The 17,693-nt window shown below is 41.5% G+C and overlaps 1 protein-coding gene across 1 annotated transcript in view; it reads right to left on the minus strand.

Annotated features, from left to right (window-relative positions):
- The window catches only part of SCIN (scinderin), a 51,369-nt gene that overhangs the window by 14,672 nt on the left and 19,004 nt on the right, over positions 1–17,693 (minus strand). The window contains exons 4-5 of the mRNA XM_054192800.1: positions 17,321–17,470; positions 1,793–1,885 (exon numbers count right to left, since the gene is read on the minus strand). Coding sequence (XP_054048775.1) covers positions 1,793–1,885; positions 17,321–17,470 — 243 coding nt within the window. The remainder of the gene's footprint in view (positions 1–1,792; positions 1,886–17,320; positions 17,471–17,693) is intronic.

Genomic DNA, 17,693 nt, shown 5'->3' on the forward strand with positions numbered 1-17,693 from the left:
GCCCTCTTTTTCTTTTTTTCTTCTTTTTTCCCCCCCTCCCCCCTGAACTACTGCTATAAAGATCATAGAATCATAGAATCTTCATGGTTGGAAACGACCTTTGAGATCACCGAGTCCAACCATATGCACACAAAAAAACCCCCTACAATCTCTGTCACTAGAGCATGCCCTGAAGTGCCAAATCTAGACGTTTCTTAAACACCTCTAGGGATGGTGACTCAACCACCTCCCTGGGCAGGCTGTTCCAGGGCCTGACCACTCTTTCAGTAAAGTCATTCTTCCGAATATCTAATCTAAACCTCCCCTGCCGCAGGGGATTAATATGTGCACAATTTTTTGTCAAGAATAGAATGATTAATGGGAACTGAACACAGCACATAGACAACAAGGACTAAATATGGCCTTTTAGCAAGGATCTCACATAGGCTTCTTGTAAACCCCAGCCACACGTGCGGGCAGGGGAAGGATCACGTAACAGGCAGGGAGAGGGGTGGCTCCATCCTGCTGTGGTCTGTGGGATGCAGGAGCTGCGGAGGGAGTGACTGACCCTCTCTCACACTTCACAGCAGCTTCAAAGCTACTGTAGATGGCACCTAAAAGGTCACACATGGGGATCCAGTAGCACTTAGTGCTGTCAGAGTGTTGCCACTTGTTGACCAAACCCTTCTCGTTACGTGACTATAGGGAAGCGTGTCCATTGTATGCCAGTGGAAGATTCTTTTCTACCACACAAGGCAACCTCATTGCGTGAGCCAGAGCACAAAGTGCTGAAGAGAAAGGTCCAGATCTCAATGCTAATGGGGGCTTATAAAAAAAATACTCTTGCAATCTTCAGAAGAAAATATATTTTTTCTCGGGGTGGGGGAGGGAAGAGGGGACAGGGAATAAATGTCTTTTCTAGATTTCATTAAAAAAATCCCCTTTTTCCAAATACTTCCTCACTTCTTTTCTCAAGTGGGAGAATATGAAAGAAAGGGGATCCGTGGGGGGAAAATAAAAAAAAAAAAAAAGAGAAAATACAGGCCTGGAAATACAGTTCTTCAGTTTTTCAGTTCAGTGGCTTCTTCCAATGAAATGAAATGTCTACACATTTCAATTTTAAAACATTTTTTTTTTTATGAGAAAGGATCAAATACAAAAAAACCAGGTCTGTTTTGGCACTGGTAATGAAGAACACATTTTGGACTACTACTAAAACTAATCACAGTCTTTCTGTTGAATAATGTATTCCATAAATGTAATAATAAAATTCCTACTGATTTAAATGCAGTAAAATATTTATCCATTTTGTTTATAGGTAATTTTTCTGACATTGGCATTGTCCTAGTTGGTGATAAGCAGCTGAGGGAGGAGGAAAAGGGTATTGCAAAAGAAAGGAGTTTTCCGCTCAACTTCTATTGGATTTTGATTAGAAAAATATAACATAACTGTCCATCTCTCAAACTCTGCTAAGAATAATTAAATCATATATGACTACTAAACTCTCACTTTTAAAATTCAAGAAGACAGGAAATATAGTTTAAGACCAGTTAATTCTTCTTTGACCTGCACTGAGTGGTTCATAGGCCATGCTTAACTTGTTTTCTGAGTAAATAGGACTGTAATCCCTTTTTTTTTTCCCAAATTACCTGGGCTGTCCTGATTGACATCCTTTAAGAAACTTGTCCATTGGCTGCAAATCAACTAACACAACTGCAGTTTGGTAACTGAAGGCAGAACTCCATATACGAGGGCACTACGTGCTTGAATACTGTTGAGTGTACCTAACTAAAAAAAAATATAAAATACTTACCATATATAGTTTAGCGCTTCTCCTGTTTGTAATATCGGCCAGCTCATCATCATCATCATCACAGTCGGGAAGCGCTGGCTTGCTCCCTAAAACCTGTACAACAATAACAAATTCAATGCAGAGAGAGAGTAGGTGCTGTAGTATAAATACCTAAACGCTGTAACATGTTGTGCCAGTAATCAGTTAGTCAGGATCATCTTTACACGTAACCCAATCTAAATCCAAACTCATGGATGACCTGTTCACGAATATATGGGTAAGTTTAAATAATTGTCAGATCTCCAGCAGCATTAGATCTACACGCTGTCTTTCCTGCAAGGCAACTTGCTGGTCCTCTATAGACTGGGATAGGAAATGCTGTAGAGAAAAAAGCTTCGAAGGATCTGTACACACACACGTACACAGAACAGAGGTTCACAGGGTCCTGCTCTACGTGTGTGTTTATATGTCTGTCTTCCATTTTTCCTCCCAGTAACTTCTAACTGTCAGCAAGCAAGTCGTATAATTTTTGGAATGACGTTACTCTTAAAATGTTTGAAAATACTGAAATTGAAGTAGACAAAGTGAAATATATGGGTGAAATTACCCTTTAAAAATACTCAATTGTCACTATAAAATATCTGATTAAGAGTTAAAAAATCTAAAAATTGACAGGTTCTTAACCATATTTTAAGGAGGAAAAATTAACTAAGGTCTTGAAAAAAACGTATAGGGTGAGAAAAACTTATTCTTGCTCCACCACCAGTATGTCAATTTTAACACTATGGTAGTTTTACATCACAGTAATTTTACACCATGGGTAACCTTATAACAACTATCACTACAAGAAATTTACAGAGATTCATCATGAATAGATAACAGTCAGGTAGCCACTATTAGATCCTAGTGACTCATTCTTAACGATCTTTCCTTAATGATTCATATATGACCAGATCCAAATGTTACATACAGAATTTTATGTATTTCTATGACATTATGTCCCAGAGTGAAGGCAGTAGTAACTGATATGTCAGAGTAACTAAATCTCAACATCAAGTACAAGGGTAGTGCCAGCCTTCTTATTGACACAGTGCATTTGCATGTAGCATGGAGTCACATGCAAAACCACTGTAAATATTTGATAACAGGGAAGCCTGACAAAGCACACAGCTGCAATTTGGAAAAAAAACACTACAATATAGCCTAAATATTTAATATATATCTGCCATCTGTGGACTCTCCTGCCCTGGTAAAGCCCAGTGAAATACTTGGCCTTGTTAAGTGTGATCACTCCAGTTTAATCTGAAATATTTCATTCGTTGAAAAAGTCATGTCCTGAGTGTTTAAGAAAGATGTTACCAATAGCTTTTCAGTAGCTATCAGTCAGCATTTCCTGAATTTATGCTACGTGGCTGCAGATTTACTAATGTATAGGCCAAGCAGGGCTACATTTTCGTAGCAGAGTGCCACCACGGTGGTGAATGGCTAAAAGCAACAGGTGTATGTGGCATATCAGCACAAGCTTCCTGAAAGCGTTTCCCTTCCTAGGTTTTCACACTAACCAGCAGCCTACACACATGCTGTAGACCACCAAGAACAATGTTGTCTTTGTAATGCAAGGGTCAGAAAATTGCCAATTAATAGGCATGCTTCTTTACCCAAACAGACACTGAATAGGTTTGCGGTATTTATAACGTTTGACTTTCAGCAATGATTAAGATGATAAAGAGACTTGCTAATAAAACTTCCAGAAGTCCACACACTAGTTCTCTGCTTAATTAGGTATTTCCAGCAAAAAAAATACACCAAAAAATTACACAAAAATTGTGATTCCTGATACAGTTAAAGTCAGCATTTTCCCTTACTGTGCATATAGAATACCTGTGGCACCACAATTATTTTGCAGCTTCATTGTAAGATGCTAAAAACAATATAAAAATAAACTGCTCTCAAAATTTTCTGCTTGCCCAGGGGTCTTTGAAAACTATGTGAGTGACATGGAATATTTTTAAACAAGGCTAAATAGTGCCTGTTGGTGTACATGAAAGCATCTTGACAGAAGCAGCCTCTCTATTCACAGCACAATGTGTAGGCACTCCACTCTGGTGAAAATTAAACCAAGCAGCCTCTATAATTTAAAAATTGCGCTTTAAAATCGGCCCCAGCACAGTTTAGATTTCTGGCCTGACCTCTCGGTGCCTTAAAAATGCATGTAGAAATGTTTTTCTGAACTAGATAGAGAATTATTGTCAGACTCTCTAAGTCTTATCTCAAGAAATCTCAGTTCATCAGTACTGGCACAGTGAGGGGGGTCAAAACCTCCTTTGTGCAGGTGCAGTTATAGGTACGAGATGAAATGCCCTGGAAAGGGCAGAGACGTTCTGGTTCTGGGGAAATCCATTCACAATTCACTAAACAGCAGCTTGCACAGTAGCTTCTCTGGCCAAAGCTAGTCCTGCGCTTCAGCATAGGCAAGCAGAAAAGGAACATAACTCATTTTTGTAATTCTTCTGCAGTTTCTCAGAGGAGCCCAAAAATAAATGGAGAAGGGTCTTGAGGGTGCTCCCTTCTCCTGCAGTTGAAGTCACAGTTGCTTGTAGATCCTGGTATTTTGAGGACCCTTGATAAGAAGCGAAAATATGTGCTTCTCCTCCCACCAGATAAAAGAATACAGGATTTAGGAGGGCTGTGCAGCCAACACAGCCATTGGAATAAGCCTTGAGATCAATCACTAACAGGTGTGTATAGCTATGTGTGTTTGGATCAAAACCAGAAGATGATACAAGGTTAAAATGACCTGAGGCATGTGAAGACATCAATTGTGAAGAGATACAGCGTGCCCTATAGATACTTCATATATGAAGTGATATATATGAAATACATATAGTCAGTACGCTTTTGTATTGCTGGGAACAACTTATGTCATTCCCAACATGCATTAATTTCAGCCAGTTTGTCTTACAGACTGGAGGATGAGACAGATCATGGAAGGAAAAATTCTGTGCTTAAACAGAAAGCAATTTATGCTGAAAAAAATGTTATGCTCTGTCTGAAAGAAATGCCTTCCAGAGAAGTTTTCTTTCCTCCTTCTAGGGCAAGCTCCCATGCAATGGCTGAGTCCGTATGCAGCCACACATATGGCTGGATGTTATGACAACAGATAATTTTATCAGTAAGATTACAAAATGTGTATTGAACAACAGCTAACTGCTATGCCGGAATTGGGTTGTGTTGTTACTAAGCATATGGCTGGCTGAGTTGCAGCTCTTCAGGGCACCTCATCTTTATACAAATAATTTTCACGCAATACATCAAAAAGAAAACAAATCGTGCCAGTTGAGTCTATAGCCAAAGGCTCCCAAAGCTTTTCAGCAAGGTTCCCCAATAAAATGACTTAAACCAACAGACAGTTCAAAGGACATTGAGTCTTCTGATTCTTATCTACATATACTCTTAGGTTCACACAAGTCCTGTGGTGGCTATATACACAGGACCTCACTCGTCTAATTCTCCCTATACAGACAGTCAGGCTGCCCAAGTGGGTCCTTATGTCTTATGACCCAGAGCCTAGGCTGGCTCTTCTGGGCTGCTCGGAGGTTCCAGACCCCGGCTCACAAACCTGCCAAGAATTCAGACCCACAAATCCACCCTACACACCTGAAAATAGCAATGCTCTCTCGGGGACACAAAACAGCCTAGCCACACTTTTCCCTGGACGTCCAACCATATTGGCAACTTCAAAGCATACCTCTCATAAATACACAGGTGCAGAGACAGGTTTTGAAAACACTTTTAAAATCATTATTATTATTATTATTCTTTACTGCAGTAGAAATAATCTAAAGAATAATTATGGGTCCTGAAAGCAATACCCATGCCCCAACTTCTTCATTCTGTGGGCTTAGCATCTTTCTTTGCAGCTACTGATTTCCAAGCCACAGAGACTCTTCATATCACTTCACCTTATCTGCCACTGACAGATTAAGGTATCAAACCAGCCCTCATTCTCTGTTGCTCCACCACCGAATGATGTTTACCCTCTCCCCAGCATTGCTTCCTACGTGCAGGTTTATCAGAGTCCTGCAGAAAAGCCTGAGCGGCTCCGGCCTCAGCGAAGGCGCACACAGGCGTAGTGCCGCTGTTCTGCAGCGACTGCTCTAACCTCACGGGCTGCGTGAGGTTGTTTAACCACCTGGGGCTTGATCTGCTTCACAGGTACTTCAGAATAAGACATGCCCATAGCTGGCTATGGCAGAGCCTCGCTTGCTTTACGTGGCTGTAGCCTAATGCCAGCTTATTTCTCAATGAGAGCATCAGGCAGATGAGTTAGTGTTGTTTTAGCAAAAGTATTCATTAACTCCATACCTTTAGATCTTGTCTATGGGGGGGTATAACAGGAAGTCAATCTGCATTAATTTTATAAGTTTTGGTTTTTTAAGTTCTGTTAAACCTTTGTGTTAATGCTCTTGGGTTAGCACAAAGATATCATAGTGGGAACCGACAGAACATCAGTTCTTCTACAACCACTGCCCAAGTTCACTCTTATCTTGGGGAAATGCAATGGAGCTTATTCTGCCTGCAAAACCATAATTCTCTTCCATATTCTCATGTGCATGAGCCCTTCTCTGTAAATATCTGCACCCCCTCAGAGAAGTGCAAAATACAGAGACAAAACTTTTACTGACAAGTGAAATTTCTCTCCCTTGCCCTTAAAAAAGAATAAACGAAATCACAGCCAAAAGGTTTCTAATCTGCAGGAATGTGACAAGGTAAATAACTTAAAATAAACTCATCAAAAGACGAAATTTAGCAAACATTGTCTTCATAACTGGAGAAGCCAGCTCTGCAGCATAATATAGTTGATATTGATTTAATAGGAGCAAGAAGTTTAAAGAGTTCAGTGAGGCTGAAAAATCCAACTAGGAAAACAATACTTGAGGAACACATCAGGTGAAGGTTAATTAAGAGAGAAAACCAGTTTTGTACAGTTTAAGTTGTGTACACTAGCACTGTGTTTGTGTTTCTTTGCACTATAAACAGTTTGGGTTAGGTTTCTGGGTCTGAAACTGAGCTATTTGTTGTGGCTGTGATCCCAAGTGTCAGACCTCAAAACCACTCAAATTCCCCTCTTTATATGCTATGAGCAATGGAAAGAAAAACAGGACATTTACATAGCTTAAAGCTGTCTTGTGGGCCTGACATTTTATCACTTCATACTTTTGGAAAACAATCAGTCTCATCATTTACTTTCTTCAACGCTCTGACGTAAGCAAGTATATCCTGCTCCTGCAAACTCAAGGTACACATGTAGGCTGTGACAGAGAATAAACCCTCCGTGCAGGACAATAGGCCTGAACTATTGGCACAGCGTGAACTCATTGGCAGATAAAGGCTTAGATTTTTATTAACCTCCGAAGCCAAGAAAAGTGTTACAAGGAATGTCTCTCTCAAATAAATACTGCCTCAAATATCTACTCCAGTATCCTGAAAAAGGGAAAAATCCAGCAGAGAGAGGAAAGGGTGAACATGACGCAGGCTAGTAACCACCTGGCTGATGCTGGGTACCGGCACAGACATACACCCTGAGGCTCATTGGGAAAAGGTGGCTTTAGGGCTTTGCTGCTTAAGGAACTGGCCACGGTTTCACTTCTAATCATTTTAGCTTACTGGTTCTCCTGCCGCAGCACAATCACTGCAGAGGATGTTCTGCTCCAGACAAAACTGACTTTTGACATTGGTCAGATTATGAATAGCCGAACATGCTTATTTCACTGCTTATTGTAACCTGGAGCTCTTTCCATCAACCTGAGCAAACATTCATTGTCTTATTACACTTAATTTATAAGTGTAATTTAATTTATTACACTTAATTAATACACATAATTACACTTCCATCAGGAAAAAAAAAATAAAAATCCTTTCGCTAAACTGCTCCCAGGTAGTCAGCAGGATTTCTGCCTGAAATTGCCTCTCACTGGCAATGCCAGCAACAACAGATGTCATTACACTCTCACCTTGAGCAGAAGACCTCCCACCTGCCTAAACAGAGATTGAAAATAAGATGGAAACAGCCATAATGCACTAAGCAGCGGACAAAAGGATGTTTTATGTTAACAAATAGTTCTGGTATGCTGTTAATATTTGAGGGTTTACCATGGAATTTATCAAAAAGACTTTCTGGTATTAAGGTCTAAACCTGATCTATATGCAGTCAGGTTGCTATAAAATAGCAAAAAAGCATCAGTTGCTCATGGCACTTTTGACACAGGAATTATGGCCTACATTTTTAGCCAGTTTCTGTTGTCTCAGGAATTTCAAATGCAAATCATAATTTTATTCATAGCTCTATGCTTAACTTCCTAAAAACAGGACATTAGGCTTAGGCAGCTTTTCACACAATATTTGCAACTTTGCATATCTGTCTGGGATAATTTGAATATAAAGCCTTTACTAGTATGAGAACAATATTCTAACACTGATTTTCTGCTCTGTGAAACAGGCCACAGGTAACATTTTCACAAAAAAAAGTATCTAGATCAGTCTTGAGAGTACACATTGAATGTTTTTCAATAGTTCGCCTCCGAGGTAAAAAAGCCACCTTCTGTCCTGCCGGGACTGCACAGCTGACAGTATCTAAGCTAGCTATTTACACGGAAACTGAGCGTGCATGAAATGAGCTGAGGAAAACCCCAGCCTATGTTATCTTCAAGCGCCTTCAAGATGAACAGCGATCCCACGCTAAAGAAACTAGGGGAGCGACTGGCAGTAACTATGCAAACACAAGACTTTTTGTAACCATTACTGCCACTGAACATCGAGAACTGAGCTGTTCAGCCACCTGCCTACCTGCAGCATAATTAAAAATACAGTAAGTAATCCCCCCTACATCTTTTTTTGCATTTATACTAATCCTTTCTGCCTCATTTTTTAAATCTTACTCCTTTGTTATATACTGCTCTGATACCAGCAGAAGTGTTAGAAATGAGACTCAAATCCTGCAGAGACTTGGATGTATGCTTGAGATGCCTGGTTTTTCTGCTTTACTGGGACATAAAGTCAGGCACACACTGACACCTCTGTAGCTTTGCAGATCTCTGTTTGAAAGCTTTATGGATAAAAAAACCCTGTATGAGCTGCATGACAGTTAATGCATGCTTGTGTGTTGGAAAATAATTAACGGTAATAATTCAAGTAACTATCGCCAACAGGGAGGCTCAGACACTACCTGCTAAAATTCAGAAAACTCCCAGCTTTTTGTTTTGTAAGCACCCATATTTTTGCAGCTGGGCATTTGCGGTGCCACCACGCAGGCTGGTGCCAGGGCTGTGGCAGGCTGGTCTATAGCAATAGTGGGGTGAAAGGAAGAGTATGGCAAATACCCTGTGGAGCTTGAAGCAGCAGGGAGCAAGCTGGAGGAAGCAGCAGGCGATTGGCAACCAACCACCCTGCTAGAAAACCAGTGTTCCCAGGGGAACTAGAGTGGCTGGAGGGAGAAGCAGGCAGCTGTAATACCTAGCAACATCAGAGTGAGCAGAGGGAGCTGCAGCAAGGCGTTTCAGCGCTCAGTCCATGAGATGGGAAGGTGGAAAAAGCTACTCAGGGCACTGAGATATTTTCCCAGTGCACCACTGTCTGTATTCACAAGCTCAGCATTTCCAGTCCCATAGAGCCCAATAGATCAGTTATGCCAGGGGATCCTCTCTGGTATGACACCCAAACTCTTGCGTTCTTGACAGAGCACAGATTTGGGCTCTAATGTTTAAGAGAGCAAACCAGAGATTATTTTGATAAATTTTCTCTAATGCCTCCTGATGAAGCTTGAAATCAATTAAATATTTATTAGGACAGAAAAAGAGCAAGAATGTTGCTTTCCCCTGGTTATATAGGAGATACGTCCTGCTTAGCTCTTTGAAAATCGTTTCCACCTGCTAGTTTAGGTCCACTAACTGATGTCTGTTTTTAAGTTCCTACACCTCCTCAAAATTTATTTAGAGGAGACAATATGCTCAAAGGGGCTTTGATTTACAGCTCTTAAAAAATCAGAACTCGAACCACTGATTACTCCATTTTTTAAATCCATCTCATGTAATTTTATCTACCTCTTATTTTTACAGGCAAAGGCAGGTAGTATCAAAGTCATAGGCAGTTATGGGAGCAAAAGACTTGGCCCTAGTAATCTGCTTTGCAGTAAACACAACAGTTACATTTACATATTTCTTCAGTGTTATACAGTCAGTGGTGGTGGAAATACTGAAACTGATCCCACAACACATTTCTTCTATACCGCTGTTCTTCAACCTTGCCTGGATGTGAGAAGACTTTTGCTCCAGTGTTATATCGCCTGGTTAAGAACAGCAATCCGTGCATATCCAGACTCCTCTGAAAAAACAACCAACCTACAAAAGTTTTCTCCCCTGAGCCCTTCCTGCACTTCAGACCTTCCACTTAAGAAAATTCAAAGGCAACCTTAAGCAGAGATCCCTTAAGAGCTGCTTTGCACAGGGGCTGGGATGAATCAGACCTGTATAAAAACCAAGGAAAAAAAAAAAACACCAAGAAAAAACCCCAACACGCCTTTCAAGGTGTATTTGTCTTGGGGAGATGCTGGATTCCAGGGACAGCATGTCTCCGAGCTCTTTATATAGCAAGGCAATTCTGCCCTTTCAGTTCTTCTGTTGCTAGACAGTACATAGAAATAACTGCTAACAACTCCACTTGGAGATAACTGCTAACAACTCTTTTCTTTGGCCTTGTCTTCTTAATTGTGCTCATTTAATAACTGAAAATTATAGTGGTTTTTCATCAATAGATTTCTTGATAGTCTAGCACAGAAAGGAAAAAAGCCATTACAAACTCCATTAATATTCTAACATGTAATTATAAGATTATAATTGACTAACATGGTAACCCTGCAAGCACTACAGCTGCTGGAGAAAACATAACAAAGATGAGTGGTTTTCCCACCCACAAGAATGCAAACGAGACACGTTATAATTTAATTGCAAGCATTTCCAGAAATTCATTACGATTTTAGAAATTCACTAAAATACCTAGTGCAGAAGCATTTTTCCCAGCACAAGAAAACCATCTATTATTAGAGCTGTTCTTAAACTATGTAGTTCATGCCATGCAGTACGACATGCCTGAACATTTTCTGAAGTAAAATTTCTAATGCAAGCACTGAAATTTGTATTTAGAGACTTAATTAAAAGCCTGACTTTCAGATGTACTTGCCACCTGCAGTTCCTGTTCAGTTCCCTGTCATTTAAGTATGTGGCTTCAGGCATCCAAGATTGAAAACTGCAGCTTGAAGAACATTACGGGTAACTCACAACGTTGCTGAAGATTCCTCCTTACCAGCCTCTGCCATTCTCGGGCAAACCCCCTGCTGATTTACAACCTGGGCCTGGGGAAAACACCGGGCCAAATGCTCAGCTGGTGCAAAGCAGCTAAGCCATACTGAAATCCAGGCCATGCGTGTTTATGTCTGAGTACAGGTGGCATAATTAGTCCTTTAAATGGAAATTTGCATCAAGAAAAAGGACTGTCCTTAATGAAGGAGATACACTCAGTAATTAGAAAGAAAACGGGACGCCTGGTTTTGGCAGCTTGAAACTGGCTCCCTGCAGGGACAAAGGGTTTGTACTTTGTATCCGCATTCATAGCCCATCATAAATTCTAATTTAACGGTGTAATGATTAATAAACTGCCACTCTTCAGATTGGACAGATGTTGCTGTGAAAGGTGCACAAGCATATGTAGTATTTTTCCCCCTAGACTACTTCGAGTTCGTATCCTACAAACTCTCACTGTTCAAAATGGCAAGACCCAAATCATGTTCTTGATGACACCTGCATATATCCCGAACCATTCCAGTAAAGAAGTGTATTTAACTTCCTGAGGGCTAAATTTGACCTATAGTTTGAAGGGAAGGCAGGTACCAAACTGGTGGGGCATGTGCTGCCCTTAAAGCCTTATGCAATGATCCACGTGACAGGACCAGAGACTGCAGGAACCTGCCTAGCTCCTTCAGAGAGGCATGCCCTTGCACTGTTAAACCCATTTATGCTGGTCACAAGTCACAGCAAGCCTTTGTTTTTCCCAACTACCTCACTGCTCTGTGCTGCTCTTAGAAATTATCTTTGTTTTGTATCAAATCATTTTTAGGGGCTTGAATTTAACAAGGAAGAAGGAGGTGGTCCTGCTCTTCTGTCCATATGCCCAGACACGTATCCAGCTAATTTAAGATTTACTGGAGCTTGAGGTTGTAGTGACGTTTACGTTATTTGGGTCTCCTCTGTAACCTACATTTGCAATGGGCTCTTAAATTTCTCCGCCCTTGAGATTTTATCCACATGACTGAGTTGGCACTGTGTAGTGCTACCAGTCCCTTTCCAGTTACAGGTGGAAAGGTGTGACTGGCTGTAATACGACCAAGGCATTCCCATACCTTTGTGCATAGTATTTATTCACACCACAGGCAAAACCAATTATCACTGAACACAATGACATTCAGGAATTGTCAGGATGAAGCATTTCTTAGGAGACTGAAAGAAAAAGGAGGGAGGAGAAAGGCTGCATTATCAGAAAGGAGGAAGAGATTCCCTCTGTTGCTCAATATTTAAACTAGATGAATATTTATACAAGTATTTTATGAGAAGTGAGTTTACATTCTGCTGTTGTAAGGCCACTAGAACTCCAGCAAAACCAGGCTAATGACAAATGAAAATGCTGAGCAAACAAAAGTCGAGCCATTTTTTGTTTAAAGGCAGAAGAATGATTTCAAAGATGAGTACTAACATGATCCTTCATTTTCTTGTGGTTTTAGACCTCAGCAGTCATGTTTCTCAGGTTTCATTATTTCAGCCATGAATATTAAAAATCTTTAAAACAATGAAACAAAAGCCAAAAGCCTCAGCAGTAAAAACTGCAGCAATCACATGCTACCATAAGCTTCAGATTTAAGGGAATAATTTGTAGGGGAACAAGAAAACAGTCCTAAGAATCAGTTTTGTCTGCAGAGAAAACAGAACCATCCTGTTAGCTGAATACTTACGATTAAATAGAAGGGACAAATGCAGGCTCTATACTTAGTTTAGTTAAATATCAGTCTATCCTACCTTTGCATAGGCTCTTATACCCTGCACACAGACTGTCACAGGTGCCTGAGATGCTTAAAATGTATGACAGGGAGATCAATCTATGTAGTCAGAACAGCACTGTAAATCTAAAAATCTTATCGGGTGTCTAATATATTTATTTAATATTTCAAATTACACAAATATAGTAAAACAAGTATAATAAGACTTTCTCTTCTTCTCCTACTTCATCTCTAGATGTATGAAACCAGATCAAGGTGCTGGTACGCTACGCACGGAGGATTGGATGCTTTGCATCGTTCCCTTGGGTGACTCAGAACTGAATTTCTGTGTTTCCTGCATTATTGCAAGCAGTTTCAGCTTGCTGACTGACTAGGAAACTTCACAAAACCAGGTATTTCCAATTCCTTCTTTGGCCTTTACTCTGAAAACAGAAGTGCAGCTTACACATTCACTAGCCAAATAGTGGACAATAACTTCCCTGAAGAAAAGAAAACAGGGTACCTCAGTCAGTCACTCATCCCACTCACCATTTCACACAGTGCTGAGTAATGAGATCATGGGAAACTAAGTTTAAAATTTAGCTTCCCCAGTTTTGTCCTTTCTTCAGAATTAGAGCAGAGGTTCCAGTTAGAAAATTGTCTGCCGTGAGGATGGCTAGGTGTTAACTGTGGCTGCACTCTCAGACCTCAGCCACCTCTTGGGTACACAAACTGCGAGATCTCTGCTCACTGCTGTGCAAGCAGTCAGAAGGACAAGCATCAGTGTCAGTGCTGCCAGCCCAAGAGGGTTTCTGACAGGGCTAGCAACTGACCCTAGAAGGTTTTGGTCCTAGGTTAGCTTTGAAACCATCTATTTAGTGCTTCTTTTGGTCAAAGAAAAAAAAAAAAAGCAGCATTGTTAGCTCTAACACTAACATGGTCACTCTAGAGCAATCAAACTGACTCATGCATTGCTAAGACCTATTTTTGGATTGGTCCCATGCAGATGAAAAACCTCCTGCAACACAATTTGAACACTCGGGCCTAAGATTCAGCAGAATGAGTAAGTCTGTTCAGCTGTTTACCTGTGAAAATCAGCAGAGTTGGCCTCTGGTGGATTTTACTATGGGCATCTGCAACTGTGGAGACCAGTCACAGTCACTGAGCAGCAGCAGCAGCAATTCGTCCAAGGTGGTCAGCTTAATTTTTAAATTTCCAAGGCAGCAACCCTATACAGCACTGCTTATTTAAACCTGCCAGTCAGTACCTCACCTAAAGTGCAAACGCAGAGGTGAAACCAGCTAGGCTGAGTACTTGTGATGTGCTTGCACAGAAAGTTTCTGTCTCATCTTCGCAGTCGGAGAGTTCTAGTGATTCCTGAAGTATCTTAAGAGATACGTGCACGTGCACCCACCGCAGGTCTGAGCTTTCCAGACACGCCGCATTTCCTGAGCGCGAGCACAGGACGGACCCTGTGTGTTCCCAAGTGGCCTCTGGTCACTACAGCAGATGAAAACAGAGCTTGCTGCTGTCAAAACTGCTGCTGTTTCTAGCCACTCTGCTTTCCCAGGGTGAACGAGCTGCATCTTGCTGGCCTACCACTGCAGTCCATCCAGCCCTACAGCGTGCTCCAGACAGCTCTCTCCCATGGGGAAATTGTTCAAGCAGTGCCAGCCTGTCCCCAGTTCTTGCTAAAAATGGTAGTTGGGAGCAGGCAAGCACCCTTGTCAGACTAGTTCACCTCACCCGCAGCTGCCCAGCTCTCAACAGGAAAGCAGGCTGGCTGGGAAACACCAGCCCGGCATGGCCACTGCTGCCTCTGCTAATCCCACGGCAAGGTTTGTTGAATCAGCCTGTGCCTTGCCTCCACGGTGGGGTGTAGGCACAGCGCTCTTGCTTTACTGCCTGGGAGTGACAACTCTGTGCTTAGAGAGTAGGGATAAGATCACTATTAACTCTTTCCATTGGTACTTGTGATGGGTATGTCAGCCCCTGCCTGGTGAAGACTTTTCTAGCAGTGCCGCACGAGCAAGTTTAGCCACTGATACGGAAGCAGATTTCGAGCTCACAGGAGGGGGAATCATTCCTGACATTTATCAGAGGAGGTAATTTTAGGAAATCTCATTCTGATTTCAGTGGCATACTGGGTGACAAAATGAATATCTAAAGTACATAATTCTTTTCCCTAGAAAATAAATCAACCTTTTTCTAAGAAAGCCAGAGATTGCAAAAATCCGGCCTTCCTGATGCGGAGGGAAGAAACAGGCACAATGCTGGATTCAGAGCAGTCAGCCCCAGCAAATGCTACAGCAAGTTAGAGACAATTTTGTGGGAGCAAGGAAAAATCAAAATGAAGAGCACCAGGGACTAGATACAATTTGAGCAGGAATTGGGATTAATAGCTTTTACATATTTGTGAGGTTAACTAGCTTCCCAGCTTATTAGCAGCACATTTCACAGCTTGGACTGCGGAAGCCACGGCCAAGCTGCAAATGCCATTATGTGAGTAGCACTTCCAAAAGCATATTTTCCTAGGATGATACAGACTAGAAGGTAAGCCCTGGTTGCTGACAAACTCACTCAAATCAGGCTCATTACGGTGGCGGCGATAAAAGCCACGAACCTACTTGCACTGAACTACCCATTTTTCTTACCTCTGCATTCACAATCCAAAAGGAAAAGCAGAAACTTCTTCATACACTGCTCAGCAAGTGAAAAAAAAGTCTTACTCCCTGATGCAATAACAATGCACTGCAGGATCAAAATGCAGCCTTGGCGTTTTTCCTGCTCTTAATCATGTGTCAAGGTTGCTACAAAACAACAGTTGCACTCAGCTGGAAAAAAAAAATCTGGCAAAGAGATGCAGGGGTGAGGCCAGCATATCTGTGTGGCTTATAGCCTGTCAGGGGGAGGAGGCAGCTGGCCGCCTGACGGCCGTCCCTGCAGTGGCACAGCAGGCTGACTTCCCATCTGCATCTGTACCTTAGGCAAGAGGTACAAAGTGCAGCTGTTCTGATCAATGCTCCCGAACTCACACGTGAGCTTATCAGAAGTCCCGTGCAGAGCCTGGAGCAGTAACCCTGGGATGGGCTGGGCCCTGGGAGGCTGCTGCCAGGGGACCTTGCCAGCAGGTTCCCACAGTGGCACCCAGCCGCGGGCTGCAACACAATACCGTGATTCAATTAAGGAGCAGGAGGTTGGGCTCTAATTGCCAACTTGTGCTCTTTTCACAGAAGTTTTAGGTGTAAAATGTGTGCCACATCAGAACCTGTGTGAGAAGTCTGTACACGGAAGCAAAAGCCAGATAGAGGATTGGTTGGTTTCGTTTTGTTTTGTTTTGTTTTGTTTTTTCTTCCTTCAAAAATCTCTGGTGCACTGGGTGCCACCTCCCCTACTTCTAAGCACAGCCACATCTGTACTCACACCCACAGGCAAAAAGTCTTTGCCAGCAGAGGGACAGATTATCCAAAGGCGTCACCACAGCTAGCATGGCCACGGGCTGGCAGCTCAACACCTGGCATGTTTTGCTGCTTAGGCCGTAACTAGTTATAGTTTGTGTGACAAAACCAAGTGTAAGCACTATCAAAAATAATGGCATACCTGCATGCACCATTAGCATTACTTCCTGAAGTTAATCCGAAGTACAAGATAACATTCAAATTGTACATTTTCCATTTTATTGAGGGACTGCTCTATGACCCTGCTTCCCTTGTGCTTTTTTAGAGGATGAATGGAAGAAGCTTAAATTAGCACACAAATGCCAAGTGACAATGCTTTTATTAGTATGCAGCCTGCAACAACACATCAGTACTCAATTTTTTCAAGTTCTGACAACTCCATAAATTGGGGTATATTTTGTTTTTCAATCTACTTTGATAGACTGAGTTATGAAATCTAAATTCTGGTGTTTAAGAAAATGGTTAAATTTTCTAAACATACGAGGAATGGGCTCAGTAGGGTTACTAGGGGTTAGGTGCACAGGAGATCATAATAGAAGTAGTGATGCAAAGCGGTGTGCTTGGCCCCATGCATCTCCATGCAATTTGCTACGTTTGTTGACATCCTAGGCACAGTAATTCTATGTACGTCCTCTGGTTCGGTGCTGGCTCACCTCAATGCTTCTCTTCCCTCATACGGAGTAGATAGCGTGGTTCGGGTACGAGCTGTGCTGTTAATTCAGTCACCCTATGGCTAAGTCAATCACCCTATGTCTAATCCAAAAGCACAAAATTTAGTACTTGAAAAAGTATTCTCAGATGGTTAATTATCTCAGACTCTACTGCCCAATAAACTTAACACTGCTTGGATAAGGAGGGAAAAGTAGTATAAACTGGCCTACCATAACCTAAATCTGACTTCCTGGAGTCCTTAAAGAACACAAGGCTTGAGCCCAATCCTATTTAAGTTCCTGAGGTGTAAAAACATTTTATTCACAGCTATTTTAGTAACTGGTATGCATATTACAATACCTTTGTGAGCTGGTATGGTTCACTCCCTTCTTCCACGGTAATTAATTTAGACCTTCCATTTCGTTCATTGTCCCGAATGCCAATAGCAACTTGAGTAGCCTTCAACCGCTCGTATTTATTGCATGATGAGCCACACCACTGATAGATTTCCTAAAATAATTAAAAGCACACACACATTAGCAATAAGATTAAACACTGAGCAAAATTATTATTTTATTAATAATTATCTTACTGAATCTAAACCACCAGAACATCAGTGAAGCTATATCTTTCAGAATTAACTTTCCAGAAGAGTTTTGCTAAATCACCTAGATATTTGCAATATGCAAGATATTTACGTAATGTAATTTAGCATCTGCATCTTAGGAGAGCA

The sequence above is a fragment of the Rissa tridactyla genome, chromosome 2 (genome assembly GCF_028500815.1).
Source record: "Rissa tridactyla isolate bRisTri1 chromosome 2, bRisTri1.patW.cur.20221130, whole genome shotgun sequence".
Lineage (NCBI taxonomy): Eukaryota > Metazoa > Chordata > Aves > Charadriiformes > Laridae > Rissa > Rissa tridactyla.